General features: G+C 56.1%; 1 protein-coding gene across 1 annotated transcript; it reads right to left on the bottom strand.

The window, feature by feature from the left end:
* On the bottom strand, positions 1-18,886 carry FTCD (formimidoyltransferase cyclodeaminase). The gene is made up of 14 exons (XM_035030020.1): positions 18,663-18,886; positions 17,761-17,944; positions 16,909-17,037; positions 16,067-16,155; positions 15,753-15,932; positions 14,594-14,731; positions 14,284-14,415; positions 7,666-7,727; positions 7,103-7,232; positions 6,861-7,022; positions 3,209-3,252; positions 2,871-3,009; positions 1,801-1,896; positions 1-733 (listed from the first exon to the last, which is right to left on the bottom strand). The coding sequence occupies exons 1-14, from the start codon at positions 18,714-18,716 to the stop codon at positions 647-649; spliced, it is 1,626 nt and encodes a 541-aa protein (XP_034885911.1). The 5' UTR covers positions 18,717-18,886; the 3' UTR covers positions 1-646.
* Positions 18,887-19,492: the final 606 nt, after the last annotated feature.

The following is a 19,492-nucleotide window of genomic DNA, read 5'->3' as shown; positions in this document are numbered from 1 at the left end:
TCACCTCCCAGCCAGATCAGGGGAACTCATCCCCTCCCCAGGAACTCCCGGCACCCTGTTCCCCCTCATCCTCACCTGCCTGGCCACCCCCACAGCATCAGGTGCTGGCCACAGCTCCCCCACACTTCAGGCAGTACCGGCCTCACCTCCTTCCTCAGACATGATGGGGGAGCCCTGCTATCTGGTGGGGGGCTTCTGTCCCATGCATGACCCTAGGCCACTAAGCCCCAGGCACCCTGCCCTGAACCCTACCCATAACCCCCACAGCTCCCAGTGACCTGTGGCCCGGCTCAGCTCCAGGGGCATCTCACATGCATCTGTGGAACCCCAGAACCAGTGTGTCACCCCCATGCTGCACCCCCATTTCCTCTGACCACCTCTCCCCATGCTCACTCATCTCGAGTCCCCCATCCCTGCCCACTTAGCTTGGCCCTTCCCTTCTTCCAGCCCCAAACACACTACATAGGCACTGGTGGGTCATGACTTTACTAAAAGCTGCAAGTGATGGGGGGGTGACTCCACCACCCCAAGCGGACCCTTGATCCCCCAGCCCCCTCTGGGCCCCACAGGGACTGTGTCTGGAGGCTGCCAGGAAGGGGGAGGGGCACCGAGGGCTGCGGAGTCTACGCGGTCTCCCCACCTGCCGTCACTCCCGCCGGGCCTCCAGGTGCTCCAGCACCAGGGCTGCCTGGGTCTTGGCTTCCTGCAGGAGGCTAGAGATGTGCTGGTGGGTCTGACAGACACAGGCCCAGACGTCAGTCTGCCCCTGCAGCCCACCCCCACCAGCCCAGGCCCAGGCGTCACCCTGCACCCACAGCCCATCCCCACCAACCCCGGACCCCTGCCACCTCCCTGTGCCCTCTGGCCATGCTCCCTTGCCTGTCCTCTCTGGGGTGATCCCAAGGCCCCGACCTGGGGACCCCCAACTCCTTGCAGGCCTCTCAGCGAGGATGGGAGAGTCCCTCTGTCTGTCCTGAGATTTGAGGACAACCAGGCCCAGGACCCCCACCCTCTTGGTCTTCCCATGGTAGTCACAACTGCAGAGGGCAGGGCTGTGGCCCCGAGCCCAGAGGGGGTTCATGAAGCCCATCCTTTAAGTCAACACACATGTGGTCACATGGTAGACAGTGACTTCCCTTAAGGAGCCAAGCTCAGTCCCCGAAAAGGCCTTCATTCTGAGCTGTTAGTTTTTAAAGATTATCACAAAATCAGAGGCAGATGGGTGGTGTCCGGGGCTGGAGGCGGGGAAACAGGGGTCTTCTAATGGGTGGGGGGCTTCCTTTGGGGCAGTGAGAATGTTCTGGAACATGACAGAGGTGGTGGTCACACATCGCGAGTGTGCAAAATGCCCTGAGTGGTACACTTTAAAATGGTGACTTGTATATTCCTCAAATTTACCTCGATAGCAGTAGCAATGAAATTACAACAAATGCTGAAGCTAAGATCATTTCGTGGGTGGGCAACTGCTCTTTGAGGCCCCGTGTTGTCAGTGCTAAGGGCCTACCTTGGGCGCCCCAGCCCTGGGTGGCCCCCGCTGGGCAGGCGGGCAGGTTCAGAGTCAAGGGTATGGGGGCCCCCAATCCCAGCAGCTCCCCAGCCCCCCAGCCATTAGAAGGTGGAGGCATGGATGATGCCCAGCCCCCCACCTCCAGAACCCCCCGAGAGGACAATAGCCACCGCAGAGGCCAGAGAACCTCCCAGCAGATGGACCCTTCCCAGCCCCACACTGAGGGACCATAGCCCTGAGGGCAACCTCCAGGTCCCGCTGCGGGACCCGGCCCCTGTGGGCCTCCTGCTCACCTGGTCCTTAAACGCATTGTCGGTGATGTCCTTCAGGTTGATGAGCACGTTGAAATACGCACCAAACATGCCGGTCTCCAGGGCCTTGGCCGCCACCTGCAGCAGGTGCCAGGAGCAGAGCTGGCCGTTTGTGACCTGGGCGGAGGGCGGGCTCACCCTGCCCTCTCCACCACCTAGGGCCACAGCCGGGGCCTTCACATCTCATCAGTAAGGATGGTGCACTGAGCGCCCAGGGGTCCCCAGGAGGCCCAGGGCCAGCCTGTCTGCAGAGGCCCCAGCAGTGGACGTGCAGAAGGGTGGGCTCCGGCCTGGCCCCTCCAGACAGAGGACAACCACAGCCTTCCATCTCTGAGCACAGAAAACGAAGCCCTGGGAGAGGTGAGGCTTCCCGGCATGCCAGCCTCAGGCCCGGCCTACAGCCGATGCTCCCGAGTCATCTCCCGGCTTCCCACATGCAGGCCACGGGGTGGGGAGAGCAGGTGGGAGCACGGGCTCAGGGACGAACCCAGAACGGCAGCAGCTGCTTATGCCCAGACGGCACACGGCTGCCTCTCCAGGAAAGGAGGGGACGCTTGTCTGGAGCCTCAGGACGACCACTGGGAACGGGTGTCTTTCTTGTAAAGCCCTACAGCTGCGGCGCTCAGGATGGGCTGAGAAATCTCAGCACCCACTCCATGTCCCCGACCCTGAGCCCTCCACGCACGGGCTGTGGACAGGGCGACAGGTGCGCCTCTGTGAGCTGGTTTAGGGGTTTTCCGAAGGACGAGGGGCCATGGGCAGGAGGGAAGAGAGAACAAGGGAGCGGGAGGAGATGGGGTCGCCGGGAGGGTCTGGGGGACGGGGGTTAGGGGTGGACTCGAGATACGGTTGAGTTTCTGCCTCTCTGCCGTGCAAGCTTAAATGGAATCCTTACTTCCCACTCTTAAAACGGGATAAACCAATGGGCTCTGCTGGCTGAGACTGGCCAAGGGCCCCTGCGAAGCGCTCTTGTCCGGGCTGGCTCCATAAGCGTCCCCGGACCCTCCACGCTGCTCCCCCTGCAGCAGGAGGCCGAGCCCCCGCTCCCGTACCTGCAGGTCCGACCGGCAGGCCAGGTTCCCACACTGCACCAGCTCCTGCAGCCCCGGCCACAGCGAGGCCACCGTCTCTGCTAGTGCCAGGGGCACGGCTACTGCCCGCCTCAGCCCTTCCTGCAGGGCTGCCGCACGCCTGCATCCAAGCGGGTCAAGGGTCAGAGCCCAGGGCACCCAGGGGCCACCTGGACCGCCCCCCGGCTCCACCCCAGCAGACACAGGAGGGGGGACAACAGGGACAAACACGCCACAGGGGGGGTTGGATGGCTCTAAGGTCACGTGCCTGGGCGTCCACGGTCGGGGTGGCGCCTCCCCCAGGCAGCTGCGGCACTCACCTGTCCCTCTCCTCAGGTGTGCTGGTAGGCAGCTTCGTGGCTTCCTGCCAGAAGAGATCACAGAATGCGGGGTGAGCAGTGGCCGTACCCCGGGGCGACATGGAGAGTCTGGGCAGTGTCCACACCCGGGGGCCGGGCGTCCCCTCACGCGGCATGCGCTCCAGACACAGCCCTGGGCCTCGGGGTTAGGGGTACGTGCCCCTCCCGCCTGAACCAGCGCAGGCCCTCCTCCGCAAGTGGTCACGCTGGTCGCCGCCCTGGACAGCCCCCCATCCGCGCCCCTGCGGCTGCCCAGGCCTGTCCCTCACACACCCAGGCCCCGCCCTGCCCGCCTGCAAGGGCCGAGGGCCTGGCCAGGTGGGGAATGTGTCCGTCCTGGATTTGGCTAAATCTCCGTCCAAAAGTCGACGCTTCTGTCAGCATGCCTGAGAGCAAGGGGGCCCCAGCCCTGCCTGGACCCGCCGGGTCAGCACCCCAACTCCTGCTGGCAGACAAAACCATCCCGAGTCCCCCAGGGGCTGCCTGGGCCGCGGGGGCGGCGCCCACCTCCCCCCAGTCTTCCGCATGCGACCCCACAGCAGTCCTCACACACGGGGGCATCAGTCCTGTCCCGTGAGGCAGCCCGACCGGGTGCTCGGGGTCTCCGCCGGGCAGCACGGGGCTGGTTTCAGTCAGGGCTGTCCTTCCCACAGTCACAGCTGCGTCCAGTGGAGGAGCCCACCCACCTGCAGTTAGGTTATCGTAAGCTTTGCTTTTCCCCAGCTGGAAATCGCTTCCTCATTTGGCCCAAGATGAAGATGCTTCCTTTTCCTGATCTCCATCTTCTTGTTGCCCCAGGAAGGGTAAAGCACCACGTTCCCCTCGTGCGTGTGACTTTTGACTGTGCATCTCTGAGTCACATTTCAGGCTCTGAACCAGACACCTTTGCCGGTCATCTTTCATTTCTCCCCTGCCTTCTGATTAGATATTTGTTTTTCTACTTCCTTCCAGTTGTTTTCTCTTTTTTTTTTAATTTTTTTTAAAATTTATTTATTCATGAGAGTCAGAGAGACAGAGAGGCAGAGGTAGAGGGAGAAGCAGGCTCTGCACTGAGCAGGGAGCCTGATGCGGGACTCGATCCCAGGACCCTGGGACCATGACCTGAGCCGAAGGCAGACACTTAACCATCTGAGCCACCCAGGCGCCAGTTGTTTTCTACTTATTCGCCTTATTTCTAATCGCTAGTGGTTAGCCTGAAATGTTCTGTGTTTATATTAAAACTGATGCTTCCCCCTAAAAGCGTCTCTATGTATGAAGGTCATCAGAGCACAGGAGTCTGGGAAGCACCACGGGAGAAGCTCAGTAACTCCACTGGGGGAGGCCCTGTAAACCGAGACACAAGCCCCAGGGAAGAGCTGGGAGACTCTGGGTTCAAGGACGGAAAACTCAAAGCTGCTCCGTCAGGAACCGGCACGACCACGCCGGAAGCTGCCAGCCCGAGTCCCGAGTGTAGCCCGCAGTCCGGGAGCTCTGGGAGGGAGGGGAGCCTTGCTTTTCCGGAAGGCACACAACACCACTGTGCAGAGCCCGAGAAACGCTCCCTGCCGCGCACAGCGAGCAGCTCACCCCGGGCAGCACGGAGATGCAGACCACGTGTGACTGCCACGTCCATGGCGTGGGGTCCCAGGAAGGAGCCCTCAGATTCGGACCATGGAGCCCCATCCATGCAGCCCCCCAAGGGCCACTTGGCAGCAAGTCCTTCTACGAATCACTCCCACAGGCTGCCCACCGCATGCCTGGTGACAGACACCAGAGGCGTTCACACAGAGGCATGCCAGCTGCAGACGAAGAAGCCTACGATCCCCCAGGGGAGTTGGCCAAAGGTGCTGAGACCCAGACGTCTACACAGTACAGACAGTCCCCAACTTACACGGTTCGACGTCAGATATTTTGACTTTGTGGTGATGCGAAAGGGACATGCATTCAGGAGAACCAGTGCTTGGAATTTGGGGTGTGGGTCTTTGCCCAGGCTAGCGATGTGCGGTCCTGTCCTGGGGCCGGGCAGCCCCGCGGTCGCACAGCCGTTCTGTCGGTCACTTTGGGTACAGTATTCGGTCAGTTACAGAGCTATTCGACACGCTCTCGTAAGACAGGCCGCGTGCGAGCTGATTCTGCCCAGGTGTCGGCCAACGGAAGTGTTCTCAGCAGCTGAGGCGGGCCAGGCTAAGCTGTGAGGTGCCGCAGGCTCGGTGTAGTCAATGCATTTTCGACGTACAGTATTTTCAGTTTACGATGGGTTTGAGGGTCATAACTCCACCGTAAGTCAGGGCAGATCTGTACTAGCAACTGGGGCGTGTGGTCTCTATGCACCAATGTAGAAAGATCTCTAATAGAACGTCAAGGGACGAGCCCAGGAGGCAAACTAAGAACACATATGATGCCATTTGTGTAAGAAATGAGGAGAAAAAGGAAAATTGGATCTACGCCAATATAAATAAACATCTCCTGATGCTTGCCCTAGAAATTGTGCCTGTTTGGGATGTGCAGGGGGGCAGCGGGGAGCAGAGCACAGGGACTTCTCATCCACTATCCTCTTGTCCTGTGAATTCTGAACTGCTTGAAGGTTTTACCTACTTTAGCAAATAAATGAAATTTAAGTGTAAAAACACAAATGGAAAAAGATGACCAGTATCCATACCTCCCGCCCAGAGGACGTGAACTTTAGCTCCAGATGGTGACTTATTTAGGCGAGACTCTGATTGTCCCCATCTGGATACAGTCTTCACTCGGGGGTGCACGGCATGCCCTGGAGGCCACCGGTGGCCGTTGGAGCCCTGACTTCCCTTCAGCGCAGTTCGGCCCTCGAGGTGGCTCTGCCCTGAAGCCTGTGGGGCTGCTGGGGGCTGTGAGCTCATGCGTCTCCCCGGTCCTTCCACCATGAACTGCTCTGGGACACAGACGCACAGCAGAGCTTGGTCTGGACTCACGTCTCGGATCTTCCTGCGAGTGCTCCATTCCCTGCCCTGGGTTCTGAGCTACACCCCTTCTCTGGCGCCCACGGCCTGACGCACAGACTCCCTCTTGGGTGGGCGAGCCGGTTCCGATTTGACCGGCCTGCAACGTCGTGTGAAGAGTTCCCAGCTCTCCCCATGGTCCTCTCTTTGTCTTCTGGCTGGAATGTCTTCTCCAGCCTCTGAGACCATCAGTCAATGGCTCTTCTTTTAGGATTTCTGTGGCCCGTCCGTCCTGGGATGTGAGCCCTTCTCCGGGAACTGGCCTTCCTCCAGCATCTGTAGGTCTGGGCACTGACCCAACTCCGAGACTCAGGGTAGCTGGGGCAGGGGCGCTGAGCCTGGGCGGACCCTCTCTCCCTCCCACCCCACCCACCCGCTGCTGTGGATGTGAGCGTGGGGCCACGCCTGGGCCAAACCCTCAGAACCCCTGAACTCAGCCTAACAGTCAGGGGAGGGGGCCATAGCGGTCAGACCACCATCCCCTCCCTCCAACCTCCCCTATTCTCCAGACACCTGAGCTTACAACAGCCCCTACCCTCCGTGCCAGTTCTCTGTGACCCTGGGGGAGCCCTCTCTCGCCAGGATGCCCCCCACTGTCGGCTGACCCCATCTCACTCAGGGCTGTCCACAGGCTGGTGGTGGGCCCTCTGAGCACTTACCAGGTAGGCCTGGAAGGCCCGGGCATCCGCGTCCACCAGCTTGGTCAGCTCAGCCGAGGCCGCGTGAAAGGGCGGAATCAGGCGCCGCATGGTTGCATCCAGGTGCTCAAACTGCCGCCGCCCGTAGGTCATCAGGCCGGCCATGGAGGCCAGCGCGGCGCCCTGGGCAAAAGAGGTGCTGGGCATGCGACTCGGGACCCCAGGCCAGGCGCCTCACCCCTTGCCTCTCGCTTCACACTCACCATGGCTGCACTGGCAGCTGCCACAGAGCCACCCCCCGGGGCTGCAGAGCGGGCGCCCACCTCACGGACGAAGGCACGCAGGGGCTTGTCCACCAGGCTCTGCCCAGGCCCGCCACTGGGGACCAGGTACCTGTGGGGAGGGGTTGGCTCAGCGAGGCTCGGGGCGGGGAGGCCTTAGGTCCAGGACAGGGGATGCCTCCTGGGTTGGGCAGGGCTAGGGACAGGGGATGGGGCTTTGGGGGACAGGGAATGGCGGGCAGGGTTCAGGGTCACCACCGCAGGCTGTGAGGGCAGGGCTGGTTCAGACCCTGATCCCTGACCCCAGGCCTCTCCCCACACACGGGGGAGGGGACACAGTCCCAGTGTGCAGAGTGGCCCTGACCACACAGAAGCCCCCATGACGGTATGGTGGGACCTTGTCGGGGTCTCACGGTGTCCCCCCAACTGGCCCCCAGCCTCATGGCTGGCACAGACACCCTGGTATTTACTGATGAATAAGTGACCACACAGAAGGCTCTGGAAGGATCAAGGCAGGTCTCTGTGGGGGAAGGGGAGGTGCTCACTCGATGATCCGCTCCTTAGGGTTGAAGGGGGACAGAGAGTCCAGGCCCAGCCGGCTCACCACCTGGAAAGAGGGGCTGGTGATGATGAGCCACCTTGACCCCCCCACCCAAGGCAGGCCAGTGAATGGTGGGGTCCCACCTGAGCTCACGGTGGTGTCCCTGCTCTGGTCCACCTTGTGTGGGGAGCCAGGCATAGCTGGCCGCATGCCCACCCACCACGAGCTTGTGACTGCTGGCTTCCGGGAAAGCCCCCAGCCCAGGGCAGGCCCCCCACAGACTCCCTGACACATCCACCCACCCATCTTCCCCCACAGGGAAACTGAGACCCAGAGAGAGGAGGTGCCCTCCTTCTAAGCCACATGCGTCCCACAGACAACACCACACACTGAGCCCATCATGGAAAGGGACCCACAAAACTACCCCTTTGGACAAGATTCCTAATTCTTTCGGTGTCAGTTCTCACAACTTTTAAAGCCCAGGAGCTGCCTGGTTGACCTAAACATAAGATTTGTTCTATGAGGCAAAATGGATTTTACTTAAATTCAAAATAAAGTTGGAAAAAATCTCCATTTAAGATTGGGATTCTTTCCACCAAAAAGTACTCAAAACACTTTACGGTGCTATGTGCCAGTGATGCAGTCCAGCGCGTTCTGAGCCAAGCAGGCTGACACTTTCTACAAAACCGGAAAGTGACAGGTCGTTCTTGACAGAAACAAGCCAGCAGAGTCCCGGGGGCGGGGGTGGCAGAGAGGTCTCCCCGAGGACATGGAGATGGGCAAGAGTGCCTCCTGGGAGCCCACCTGAGAGTCTTCAGCAAGCAATAAAGCAAAGCCCTCCTGGCACAGAAGACCTCAGAAAGACAAACAGAAATTTAAACACGAATTTAAATGCCTGGCTAAGCTGGAGGAAAGTAAAGGTGCTCGTTCAAGGCCAGAAATGACCAGAAAGGGAACCAGACAGGCCTGCTCACCCTAACGCTGGGTCCACCCTGGGACATCTGAGAGCCTCGGGCAGCCTCTCATGAGCAGGGAGGTCTCAAGTCCTAAAGAGTGAGGGTCAGACTGGAGGCCCCTGAAAGGTGACCTCTCCAAGGATGAACTAGGATTAAGAAAACAAAAAACACTGAAAGATGTAGTTGGGGTACTCCTCAGTTTCTGCCTTCCCTTTGGTGAAGCAGGAAAAACCCTTCCTGGAATTATAACCACAAGCCACGCTGAGGAGGTGTGGGCCACGGTTCACACAGAACTCTCTACCTGTGTAGTTCTAAAGCTCCAAGCAAAAGACTGAGTCTGGGGGGCCCTGTGTGATCATGTACCTGAGACCTAACAGAGGCAAATCCAAACTTTAAACCCAGGTGTCCAAGAATTACCACAGATAAATTTGCAAAGAACATGCACATACAATCGAAAATCACAGAACACATGAAGAAGCAAGTCACCATGAGAAAGTCAACAGATGCAGCAATTTGCAAAATCAGACCTTCAAAGACTGCAGATATCAGAACTTTCAGATAAAGAAAATAAAACAACATGTTAAGAAGTACAGGAGAGCATCAAACACATTAATAAGGAATAAATAAATGTGGGAGAGATGAAAGGATTTTCTTTCTTTTTTTTCCAGTATGGTACTGGCACATAGATCAGTGAAACAGAATAGAGAGCCCAGAAATGGACCCTCGACTCTATGGTCAACTAATCTTCGACAAGGCAGGAAAGAATGTCCAATGGATAAAAGACAGTCTCTTCAACAAATGGTGTTGGGAAAATTGGGCCGCCACATGCAGAAGAATGAAACTGGACCATTTCCTTACACCACACACAAAAATAAACTCAAAATGGATGAAAGACGTAAATGTGAGACAGGAAATCATCAAAATCCTAGAGGAGAAAACAGGCAGCAACTTCTTGCTAGACACGTCTCCAAAGGCAAGGGAAACAAAAGCCAAAATGAACTTTTGGGACTTCATCAAGATAAAAAGCTTCTGCACAGCAAAGGAAACAGTCAACAAAACCAAAAGACAGCCGACAGAATGGGAGAAGATATTTGCAAATGTTTTACCAGATAAAGGGCTAGTATCCAAAATCTATAAAGAACTTATCAAACTCAACACCCAGAGAATAAATAATCCAATCAATAAATGGGCAGAAGATATGAAAAGACACTTCTCTGAAGAAGACATCCAAATGGCCAACAGACACATGAAAAACTGTTCAACATCAGGCGGTATCAGGGAAATACAAATCAACACCTCAATGAGATACCACCTCACACCAGTCAGAATGGCTAAAATTAACAAGTCAGGAAATGAGAGATGTTGGCGAGGACGTGGAGAAAGGGGAATCCTCCTACACTGTTGGTGGGAATGCAAGCTGGTGTAGCCACTCTGGAGAACAGTAGAGGTTCTTCAAAAAGTTGAAAATAGAACTACTCTATGACCCAGCAATTGCACTACTAGGTATTTACCCCAAAGATACAAATGGAGTGATCCGAAGGGGCACCTGCATCCCAATGTTTATAGCAATAATGTCCACAATAACCAAAGTATGGAAAGAGCCCAGATGTCCATCAACACATGAATGGATAAAGATGTGGTATATATACAATAGAATATCACTCAGCCATCGAAAAGAATGAAATCTTGCCATTTGCAACAACATGGATGGAACTAGAGGGTATTATGCTAAGTGAAATAAGTCAATCAGAGAAAGACAAATACCATATGATTTCACTCATATGTGGAATTTAAGAAACAAAGCAGAGGAGCTTAGGAGAAGGGAAGGAAAAATAAAATAAGATGAAAATAGGGAGACAAACCATAAGAGACTCTTAATCATAGGAAATGAACTGAGGATTTCTGGAGGGGAGGTGGGTGGGGAGATGGGGTAACTGGGTGATGGGCTTTAAGGAGGGCCTGTGATGGAATGAGCACTGGGTGTTATACACAGCTGATGAATCACTAAATTCTACCCCTGAAACTAACAATACACTATATGTTAACTAAACTAAATTTAAATAAAGAATTTTTGGGTGCCTGGGTGGCTCAGTTGGTTGGGCGACTGCCTTCAGCTCAAGTCATGATCCTGGAGTCCCAGGATCGAGTCCCGCATCCAGCTCCCTGCTCAGCGGGGAGCCTGCTTCTCCCTCTGACCCTACCCCCTCTCGTGTGCTCCCTCTCTCTCATTCTCGCTCTCTCAAATAAATAAATAAATCTTTAAAAAAAAAAAAAGAAAAGAATTTTTAAAAAGCCACATATTCGTAAAGACAATGCATTGAAACTAGTTAAGGCATTTTTTAATATTTGTAACATACATAAAAACATGCATTGGTTAATACTTGTACACATTACTTGTTAAACTTTGTGAACAAATTCTGTTTCCTGAGGGGGCAAAAAATGAAAGCATTTTCTTAAAGAAAAAGGGTAAAGTTAGAAACCCGTTACAGGCTGCTAAAACTTATGGCTGGAATTTCAAGAGAAACAGGGTATTTACATATTCTTACAGTACCTCCCACGCAGCACTCACTACAAAAGGAAAAACATGGCAGTGAATAACAGCACCTTGAACCAAGGACCCCAGGCAACAGGGAGAGTGCCCCCCCCCACCCTGCGCTCTGAGGACAGCATGTCCCCCGCGCCCTGCTCCTGTCAGAAGCCCACAACCCCAGTAGTTGTGAGACACTGCACAAAACAACTTCCTGTCCTTTTAAACTATGTCAAGGTCATTGAAGGGCAAGAGCACAAGGAGCTGCTCCCAATTAAAGACAATAGAAGACATGGCAGAAAAGGACTGTCATCAGATTGGACCCTGGGTGAGAGGATAAGTGGCTATAATGGGGATTACGGAAACATTGGCGTAATTTGATTATGGTCTGCAGATGAGATACTAGAACAGTATTAATGTTGAATTTCCTGATTTTGATCATTGTACTGGGGTTGTGCAAAAGAAATGTCCTTGTTCTTAAGAAATAAAACCTAAATAAATTTGAGGTAAGATGGTACAATGTCTTTAACGTACTCTGAAGTGGTCCAAAAAATATATATGACTATGCGTGGATACAGAGAGGGAAAGATACAGCAAATGGGGCAGATGCAAACAACTGGAGGATCTGGAGCTCGTGAGGGGCTCCTTGTACCATTCCTACACCTTTGCTGTGTGCATCAACATAAAAAAAATTACGCAAAATTTTGGAACAGCTAGAAAGAGAACAGACCTGGCCATAAACTGTATCAGTCACTTAAAAGCTAGGCTGGAGAAAACCACAGTGAATACAAGGGGACTTCAGGCATCAGGGAGTAAAACAAGTCCCTGGAGACTGGGGAGATAACCAGGCAGACTTAGACCTCCCCAAGGGACATGTGACTCCAGAAGATGGTAAAGAGAGTTTGCAGGAGCACCTGGGTGGCTCAGTCGGTTAAGCGTCTGCCTTCAGCTCAGCTCATGATCCGGGGGTCCTGGGATCGAGCCCGGCGTCGGGCTCCCTGCTCAGCGGGAAGCCTGCTTCTCCCTCTGCCCCTCCCCCTGCTTGTGTTCCCTCTCTCGCTGTGTCTCTGTCAAATAAATAAAATCTTTAAAAAAATAAAATAAAAATAAATTAGGAAGAGTCGGGGCGCCTGGGTGGCTCAGTCGTTAAGCGTCTGCCTTCAGCTCAGGTCATGATCCGGGGGTCCTGGGATCGAGCCCAGCGTCGGGCTCCCTGCTCATCGGGGAGCCTGCTTCTCCCTCTGCCCCTCCCCCTACTCATGCTCTCTCTCTCTCTCTCTCTCTCTCCCTCTGCCTGCCACTCCCCTGCTCGTGTGCTCGTGCTCTCTCTGACAAATAAATAAAAAAATTTTTTTTAAAAAAAGATATGTTTGCAATATTCTCAGGTGAAAACAAGTGACTTGGGATTTTGATTGTCTATCTTGCAAGAATAAATTCACAGAAAGACATAGTCAAACATGCCATATCCCGCAGAGTAAAGCACCATGAGCCTTTCTTTAAAAAATCTGCTTGACTGTGAGATTCAGGCAACAGACAGACAAGTAGGAAGAGAGATGACCTCACCTGTGTACAGAGCTAAGGTTAAATATCTGTGGGTATTTAAGACATGTGGAACATTTACAGAAGGTAAATGTCATAAATTTGACAATGTGAAAATAGCGAATAACAATTTAGATCAAGAGCAGTGATGATGACCACTCACAGGAGTGCACTAATATTCTTGTCTGTCTTCACCAAGAGTCAACAGACACTGTCTAACAGGGATAAAGAGCAAAAGGATTTAAGTATATTATTTAAACTTAATAATTTAACCACCTAGAACTAATAAATGAATTCAGCAAGGAAGCAGGATACGAAGTCAACACCAAAAGTCAGTGCGTTACTATACACTAACAATGAGCACTCTGAAAAAAAAATTGCAAAAACAATTCCATTTATAATAGCATCAAAAAGAATAAAATAGTTAGGACTTAATTAATTTAACCAAGGATTAAGACTTGTACAATAAAAACTACAAAATATTGCTGAAATAAAGAAAATGTAAATAAACGGAAAGCCCATGTTCATGGATTAGAACACTTCTACTGTTAAGATGGCCGTACTCCCCAAAGCAACGCAGAGAATCAGTGCAGTCCTTATCAGAACCCTAACGGCGTTTTTTGCAGACACAGTAAAAGCCCACCCTGGGTTATGAGGGCTGCATAACATTATGATGTACTTAATATCGCCAACTGCATACCTAAAAGATGGTTAAGATGCCAATTTCACATTGTGTATTTTACTACAAAAGAAAACATTGAAAAAAAAAATTAACCATCAAAAGAACTCCCACCCCCACTAAAAACTACTGTAACTCAAAAAAAAAAAAATCAGGAAATAAAGAAGGAAGAAAAGATGTGAGTAAATGCTAAGTAGGTTTATTTTCTCTCTTCCATAGTAGGCTGTCAGTGTGCTGATAAAAACTGATAAATCATATTATATATTTGAAAATTTGGGTAAAATTTTAAAACCAATAAATCAAAACCAGGGGTAAGTGTATTAAGTTATAAAGGTAATCACCAGAATACCTAAAAAGTAGACTCTTCCATTAAACTGGAAGGAACCACGCCCAACATCCCACAGGCCTGAAAACAGGACAAGCAGTCCAGATGTATTTGTGGAATCAGGAGATACAAACCCAGCCGGCAAAGAGAAACACTTTCAGAGAAACCCACTCGTGTGCTCGTTGTGGAGGAATTCCAGCTAAAGCTGTCACTTGGGACTGTAGCACCAGCTTCTAACCCATCGATGTTCGTGGATGGTCCACACGCCCGCACCCCATGGCGGGCACAGGGCTGACCCGGGAGTGCACACATGTCCGCCACAACCCGGCGCCCCCGGCAGACACCGGAAGGGATGGGGAAGTGGCGTGCATCCTCTCTGAGGGATTTCACAAGACTGAACATCTTCTAGATCACTAAGAAAAACTCCTACAGTTCCCTGATATGATAATAGTGTGACGTCATCTAAGCACAGACCCTAAAACAGAGGAGGAGGAGGAGTGGGGCCCGGCTGGCAGACAGGGTGCCCCGGGCCTGCTCCCAGAGCGTCAGGCTCGCTCCCGCCTCCCCACTGGCCCCTCACCAGGAGCCCGGCTCACCAGCCTGATGCGGAGCTCCTCCTCCAGGATGAAGAGGTTCTCCTTCTCGCAGTAGAAGGCGGCAGCGTCCAGGAGGGCCTTCAGAGGCACCAAGCCCACCAGCTGTGAGCCCACCACCGGCAGGCTCAGCTCCTGCAGAGGTCCAGTGGCATCAACGTCCAGGGGAGCTAGACTTGAGACACCCTGAAGGGTGTCCTGGGGACCAGCCCTGCTCACCTGCAGGGACTTCACCCCGGCCAGCAGGGGACACCCGCCCTGCTCACCTGCAGGGACTTCACCCCGGCCAGCAGGGGACACCCGCCCTGCTCACCTGGGCTTCTCTGCAGGTCTCCTCGTAGACCGTATGCAGTGCTGTGACCTCAAAGTCCAAGAGGTTTGTGGACACTTGGGCCAGGTTCTTCTCAACCAGGTACCAGCCAATGCCCTGAACCTTTTTCAGGCGTCCTGGCTGCAAAGGAAAAGTCTTTCCCAGCTTGGGCCCTGCCCAGCCTCTCCTAGTGCCCCTGCACTGAAAGCCTCTTGCACCCACCCCCGCCCCACCCCCCGTAAGCTGGCTGGAGGACTCCCTCCCCACAGACGCCACGGCCTGCAGATCCTGCAGTGCTGCCTGGACAGCTGGTTGGAGGCCCTCCTCACGCTCCAGAGCCAGCTGTGGAGGGCCCCGCCCACCACAGGGAAACTGAGGCCCCCTCACAGGGCACCAGGCTCAGGCCAGCATTTCGCCCACACCATGTGCTGGGAGCCCGCCTGGGGCCACCCCCACCCACCCCTAAACTCCTGTGCTTGGTCCCTGCCGTCCCTCCTCACCCCAGAGGCTGGCTCTCCACTCCTCACTCCTTAGGGTGGCCCAGTCCACCTGAGGAGGGACCTCCGACCTCCGAATCCAGCAGGAACAAAAAGAAGGATTTGGGGTTCGCCCTGCTTCTCTGTTGTGCTTACACACTGCAGCCCGTGCAGGCCGGGAAGCCAGGCTCCTGGGCCCTCAGCTGTCTGGCAGGACCCAGGTCTCTGGGGGTTGGGGGGCTGACAGGTAGGCAAAATGTCACCCTCCACCTCCTTCACCAGGGGTCTCTGTGCCTGTGTGTCCAAATCACACTTTCTGCAAGATCGGTGCTCAAACTAGGGGACAGCACCTGTGGCAGACATGGTGGTTCCGGGCCCCTGGGGCCCCTGGAGGTAAGGAGGGCCCCTGGGGCTCAGAAGGAGCTGTTTTCCTAGAAGAATGGAAGTACTGCAATATTCTAGCAGCAGCTCTACCCCTGCCAGCTGCCCTGGTCTTTTAAGCAGGTGCCCCCCCACTTCAAACCCTGGAACCCCACCTGCCTCGTCCCACTCGTCATGGACACCAAGGCTGGGCTGGTCAGCAGGTCCACACCACAGCACCACCCCACCTCTGACTCTCTCCCGTGAGCCCCTCAGGATTCCTCGGGGCCAGTGCCAAGCCCCCGCGGGGACAGGAGGCTGCTCACCTTGTCCTTCCCACGCCCCTGCTCCCGAATGTTGAGGGCGATGCGGTGGGCCTGCTCCTTGGTGCTGAGCAGGTTGATGTTGAACGCAATGAGGAACTTCCGTGCCCCCGTGACAGTGGCCCCCCAGCTGGGGATAAAGGAGCTGGGGCCGAAGTCGGGCACCCATTCAGCCTGCTTGAGCTGTGGGGAGACTGACCCTAGGCTGTGGTGTCCCCCACAGGAGGGACACCCTGCCAAGGTCAGGGAAGGAGGAGGGCACCCACCCTTGCAGGGTCTACCCCTCCACCTGCCCCCCCGGGTGAGGAGACACGCACCTTCTCAGGGAGGGCCTCGTACTCCCCAGCCCGGATGGCAGGCAGGGTCCGGCGACTGGCTGTGCGCGCCGCCTCGCCATAGAGGTACACTGTAAGGGGGCCGGGCTGGTCAGGGTCCCAGCTGGTGGGCCGCCCAAGACCCCCACTCCTGGAGGAGAAACGAGGCAGCCGCTCCTGCCAGGCTCAGCCCGGGGGACCAACCTCCCTCTCCCTTGGCTCCCATCTCTCTGCGCCTCATCGGATGGGTGTGGGTGGTTGCTGATGGACACTCCTCTGCCCACCCAGGGCCAGGGCAGCCCCCCCTGCTACTCCCCCTGCACAGATGCCCCCGAAAAAGCCATCACCGAGATGCTAAGAGTTAGAAGTAGACGTTCGGGATGGAAGCATGTTCACCTTTCTTTCTAAAGTGTATTTTCATTGTACAATAAATAGGCCCACAAATTAAGAAACACAGAGAAAAGAAAACAAAACTCACCCCGACTCCAGTATCCCCGCGACAATGATGAGGGCGTGGAACACTGGCCTGTACCCGCAGGGGGTGGGGCTCAGGCCCTGCCCTCACGCACCCCGTCTGCCTGAGCCCATGCCCCGTGAGTGTAGACGCCCCCCGTTTGTCTCAGGTTAATAATTTCTTGATTCGGTTAATTCCCCAAGGTGAAATTATTCCATTAGGAAGCATGGACTTGACTTTTCGGAGCAGCTAAGCGGCATCCAGTGCTTCTCAACGGCCAGGCCACGCACTGCCCACACCGCACCCAGCTTCTATCTGCAGAGAACCTGAGGACGCCGCGGTGCAGTGAGGGGGAGCCCCTGTCCTGCAGCGTCCCTTTCGGGGCACTCACCTGGCACACCCAGCCCCTCGGCCAGCCGCTGACCGAAAGCCTGGGCACAGAGCACACACTCATCCATGCTGACGCCCCTCACAGGGATGAAGGGGCACACGTCCAGGGCGCCCATCCGAGGGTGCTCCCCTGCACAGAGAGGGGGTTGATGAAGGGGAGGCCAGGGGGGCCCAGGCGTGGGCGTGGGCTCAGCGGGCTCGTGGATCCCGCCCTCCCTGCCCCCACCCTGCCCTCCATCCACACACGCCGCTGCTCCCGCTGACCACAGGGATCCCGGGAGAAGCAGCAGGCCAAGTATTTTGGCCTCGGTAAGCCTCTCCGTCTCCTAAGCCACAGAGCTCACTGCCCAACACTGCCCGCCGAGCTGAGCGGCCGGAGTCCTGACCGGCTCCCGCCACCCAACCCTCCCTGCCCCCGCAGCTTACCGAGCGTCCTTCTCAAGCCCTGACCACTCCGCTCCCCCTGGGAGCTCTGGCTTTGAGATTGGCTTGCTAACTCTCTACCAGCTGGAATCACATGGGCCTGACCGCCCAGCCCCCCTGCTGTGAGTGGCCAGAGCCCCTGCCCTTTTGACCTGCCCCCGGCGTGTCCACCAACCTTTGACCCTGCCAGGCCGGTTTCCGTGTCTTTACTCCCTGCCCCCCAAGCGCCCCAGGCCTGCACAGGATGCCTGAGCCTCACTGCCAGTCACTCCTGGGAACCCCTGAAACACAGAGGGGTCTCCACGGACCTTAGCCTGGCACAGCAGCCTCTGCGGGCTGCGCCTGAGACCCTTCGGGGGGCTCTGGGGTCCTCCCAGGGCAAGCTTGTAGGCCAGGCAGCCCCCACACCCTGGGGGGGAGGACCCCTCACCTTGGTGCTGCCTCATATCAATGAGCTGGAAGGCAACCCGGGCGGCATTGAGGGCCCCCTCCACCACGTCCTTGGGCTGCCCTACGAACGTGTAGACGGTGCGGTTGGTGGAGGGGCCAGCGTCCACGTCCAGCAGCACACAGCCCGGGGTCTGCGCCACGGCGCGAGAGATGGCGTCAATCACCTGGGGACAAAAGCCCGACCCTGTGCCTCAGTTTCCCCACTTAGAAGAAGGAACAGGAGCTTCAGAGGTGGCCATGCCTCTCCTGCCGCCCCCAACCACCACCCAAACATGGGCCTAAGGAGCTGGTGCTGAGCATTTGGGAATTCCTCAAAAAGCACAAGCCCAAGGAGGACCATCACTGATCGCCAAGAAAAGGGAAACAGGCGGCACCCTCCAGGAGAAAGTGAGGCAGGAATCAGAACCCTGGTGGAGGGACTGCTGGGCCTCCAAGAAGGTGACCTATAGGCCAAGGGCACAGAGGGTCAGGGCCCTGGCCCCCCAAGCGGTCCCCAGTGGGACCATCTGCACTAGGGGAGGGGTACGAAGGGCCCAGAGCCTTCTGAGGCAGCAGGGGCTCCATGGCCCTCAGTGGCCTGCACCCACTCCCTCTGCCTCATTTTCCTCATCGGTAACATGGGGAGCCCACCTGATAAGGTTTGGGGACCTTCCACCAGCCCTGTGGCCCAGCCCCAGGGCCAGGACCCCTGCCTGGCTGCCCAGCCCACAGCCTCTTCCTCTCCCCTGCTCAGCCGCTCTGAGTCCCTGCGCTCATGGGGCACCTCCCTGTGGGCTGATGACAGGAAGTGGTTCCATTTCAGAGAAGATACTCCCCAACCCCACACCAAGCACATCCCTTTCTCCTTGCCCCGAGCCCCTTGCCTAGCCCCCTGCACCTCACCTCCTGGTTGTTCCCCTCTGAGAAGTTGGGAACGCATTCCACCAGCTGGGACATGATCTGGGCCTTGATCCTGGCGCTCCTCTCACAGGGTGGATGCAGGGGAGGAGGGACACTGCCCTCCAGTGCCTGGTGGGGCCTTTATCCACCCACCAGGGCCCTCCCATGGTGGCCGGGCTGCTGATTAACCACCGGTCATGGCAAGGAGGGACAGGCTGTGGTCCCTGTGCAAACATGGAGCAGAACAGGAAGGGGGCCAGACCCTGTGAGCCGGACAATGGAGGAGGAGGGATCCCCTACCCAGCTGGGGGCCGGCCGGCTCCCCTGAAAGCAGCACATGTGACCAGGGCCCTCAGGGGGTAAAAGTCCTCCCCGGGGGGGGTGGACTCGGGTCAGCCCAGGCTCCAATCCCAGCTTGGCCCAGGGACTCCTGGTGGTTGTTCCTGTGACCCTCCAAGTGCCCCTCCAGTGATGTTCCAAGTGACTCTCCAGTGACCTTCCGTGTGACCCTCCAGGGACCCTCCATGTGCCCCTCCATGTGACCCGCTAAATTTCTTCATGTCAGCTTCGGAGCTTGAGGTAGCAGGAAGACAAGAGAGGTCGTGTGTGAAGCCCCATTGGTGGACCTGGCCCTCGGCAGAGGTCAGCTCGGCCTGGTCAGGCAGGAGAGTGGGGGGAGGGGTCAAGTCTGTGCTGTACGTGGATGGGCCTGCAGGGCAAGTGGTCACGATGAAGCCCAGCTCTCCCAGTTGCTCTTCCCTGAGGCCGGTGGCTCCTCACAAAGGACTGACGTGCCCAGGCCAGCAGCCCAGGGCCCTGCACCCAGAGAGCCA

This window comes from Mirounga leonina, unplaced genomic scaffold, assembly GCF_011800145.1.
Source record: "Mirounga leonina isolate KUSES-001 unplaced genomic scaffold, KU_Mleo_1.0 Mir_353, whole genome shotgun sequence".
Taxonomy (NCBI): domain Eukaryota; kingdom Metazoa; phylum Chordata; class Mammalia; order Carnivora; family Phocidae; genus Mirounga; species Mirounga leonina.
The sequence above is the reverse complement of the archived record's forward strand: the minus strand, read 5'-3'. Positions and strand labels throughout refer to the sequence as shown.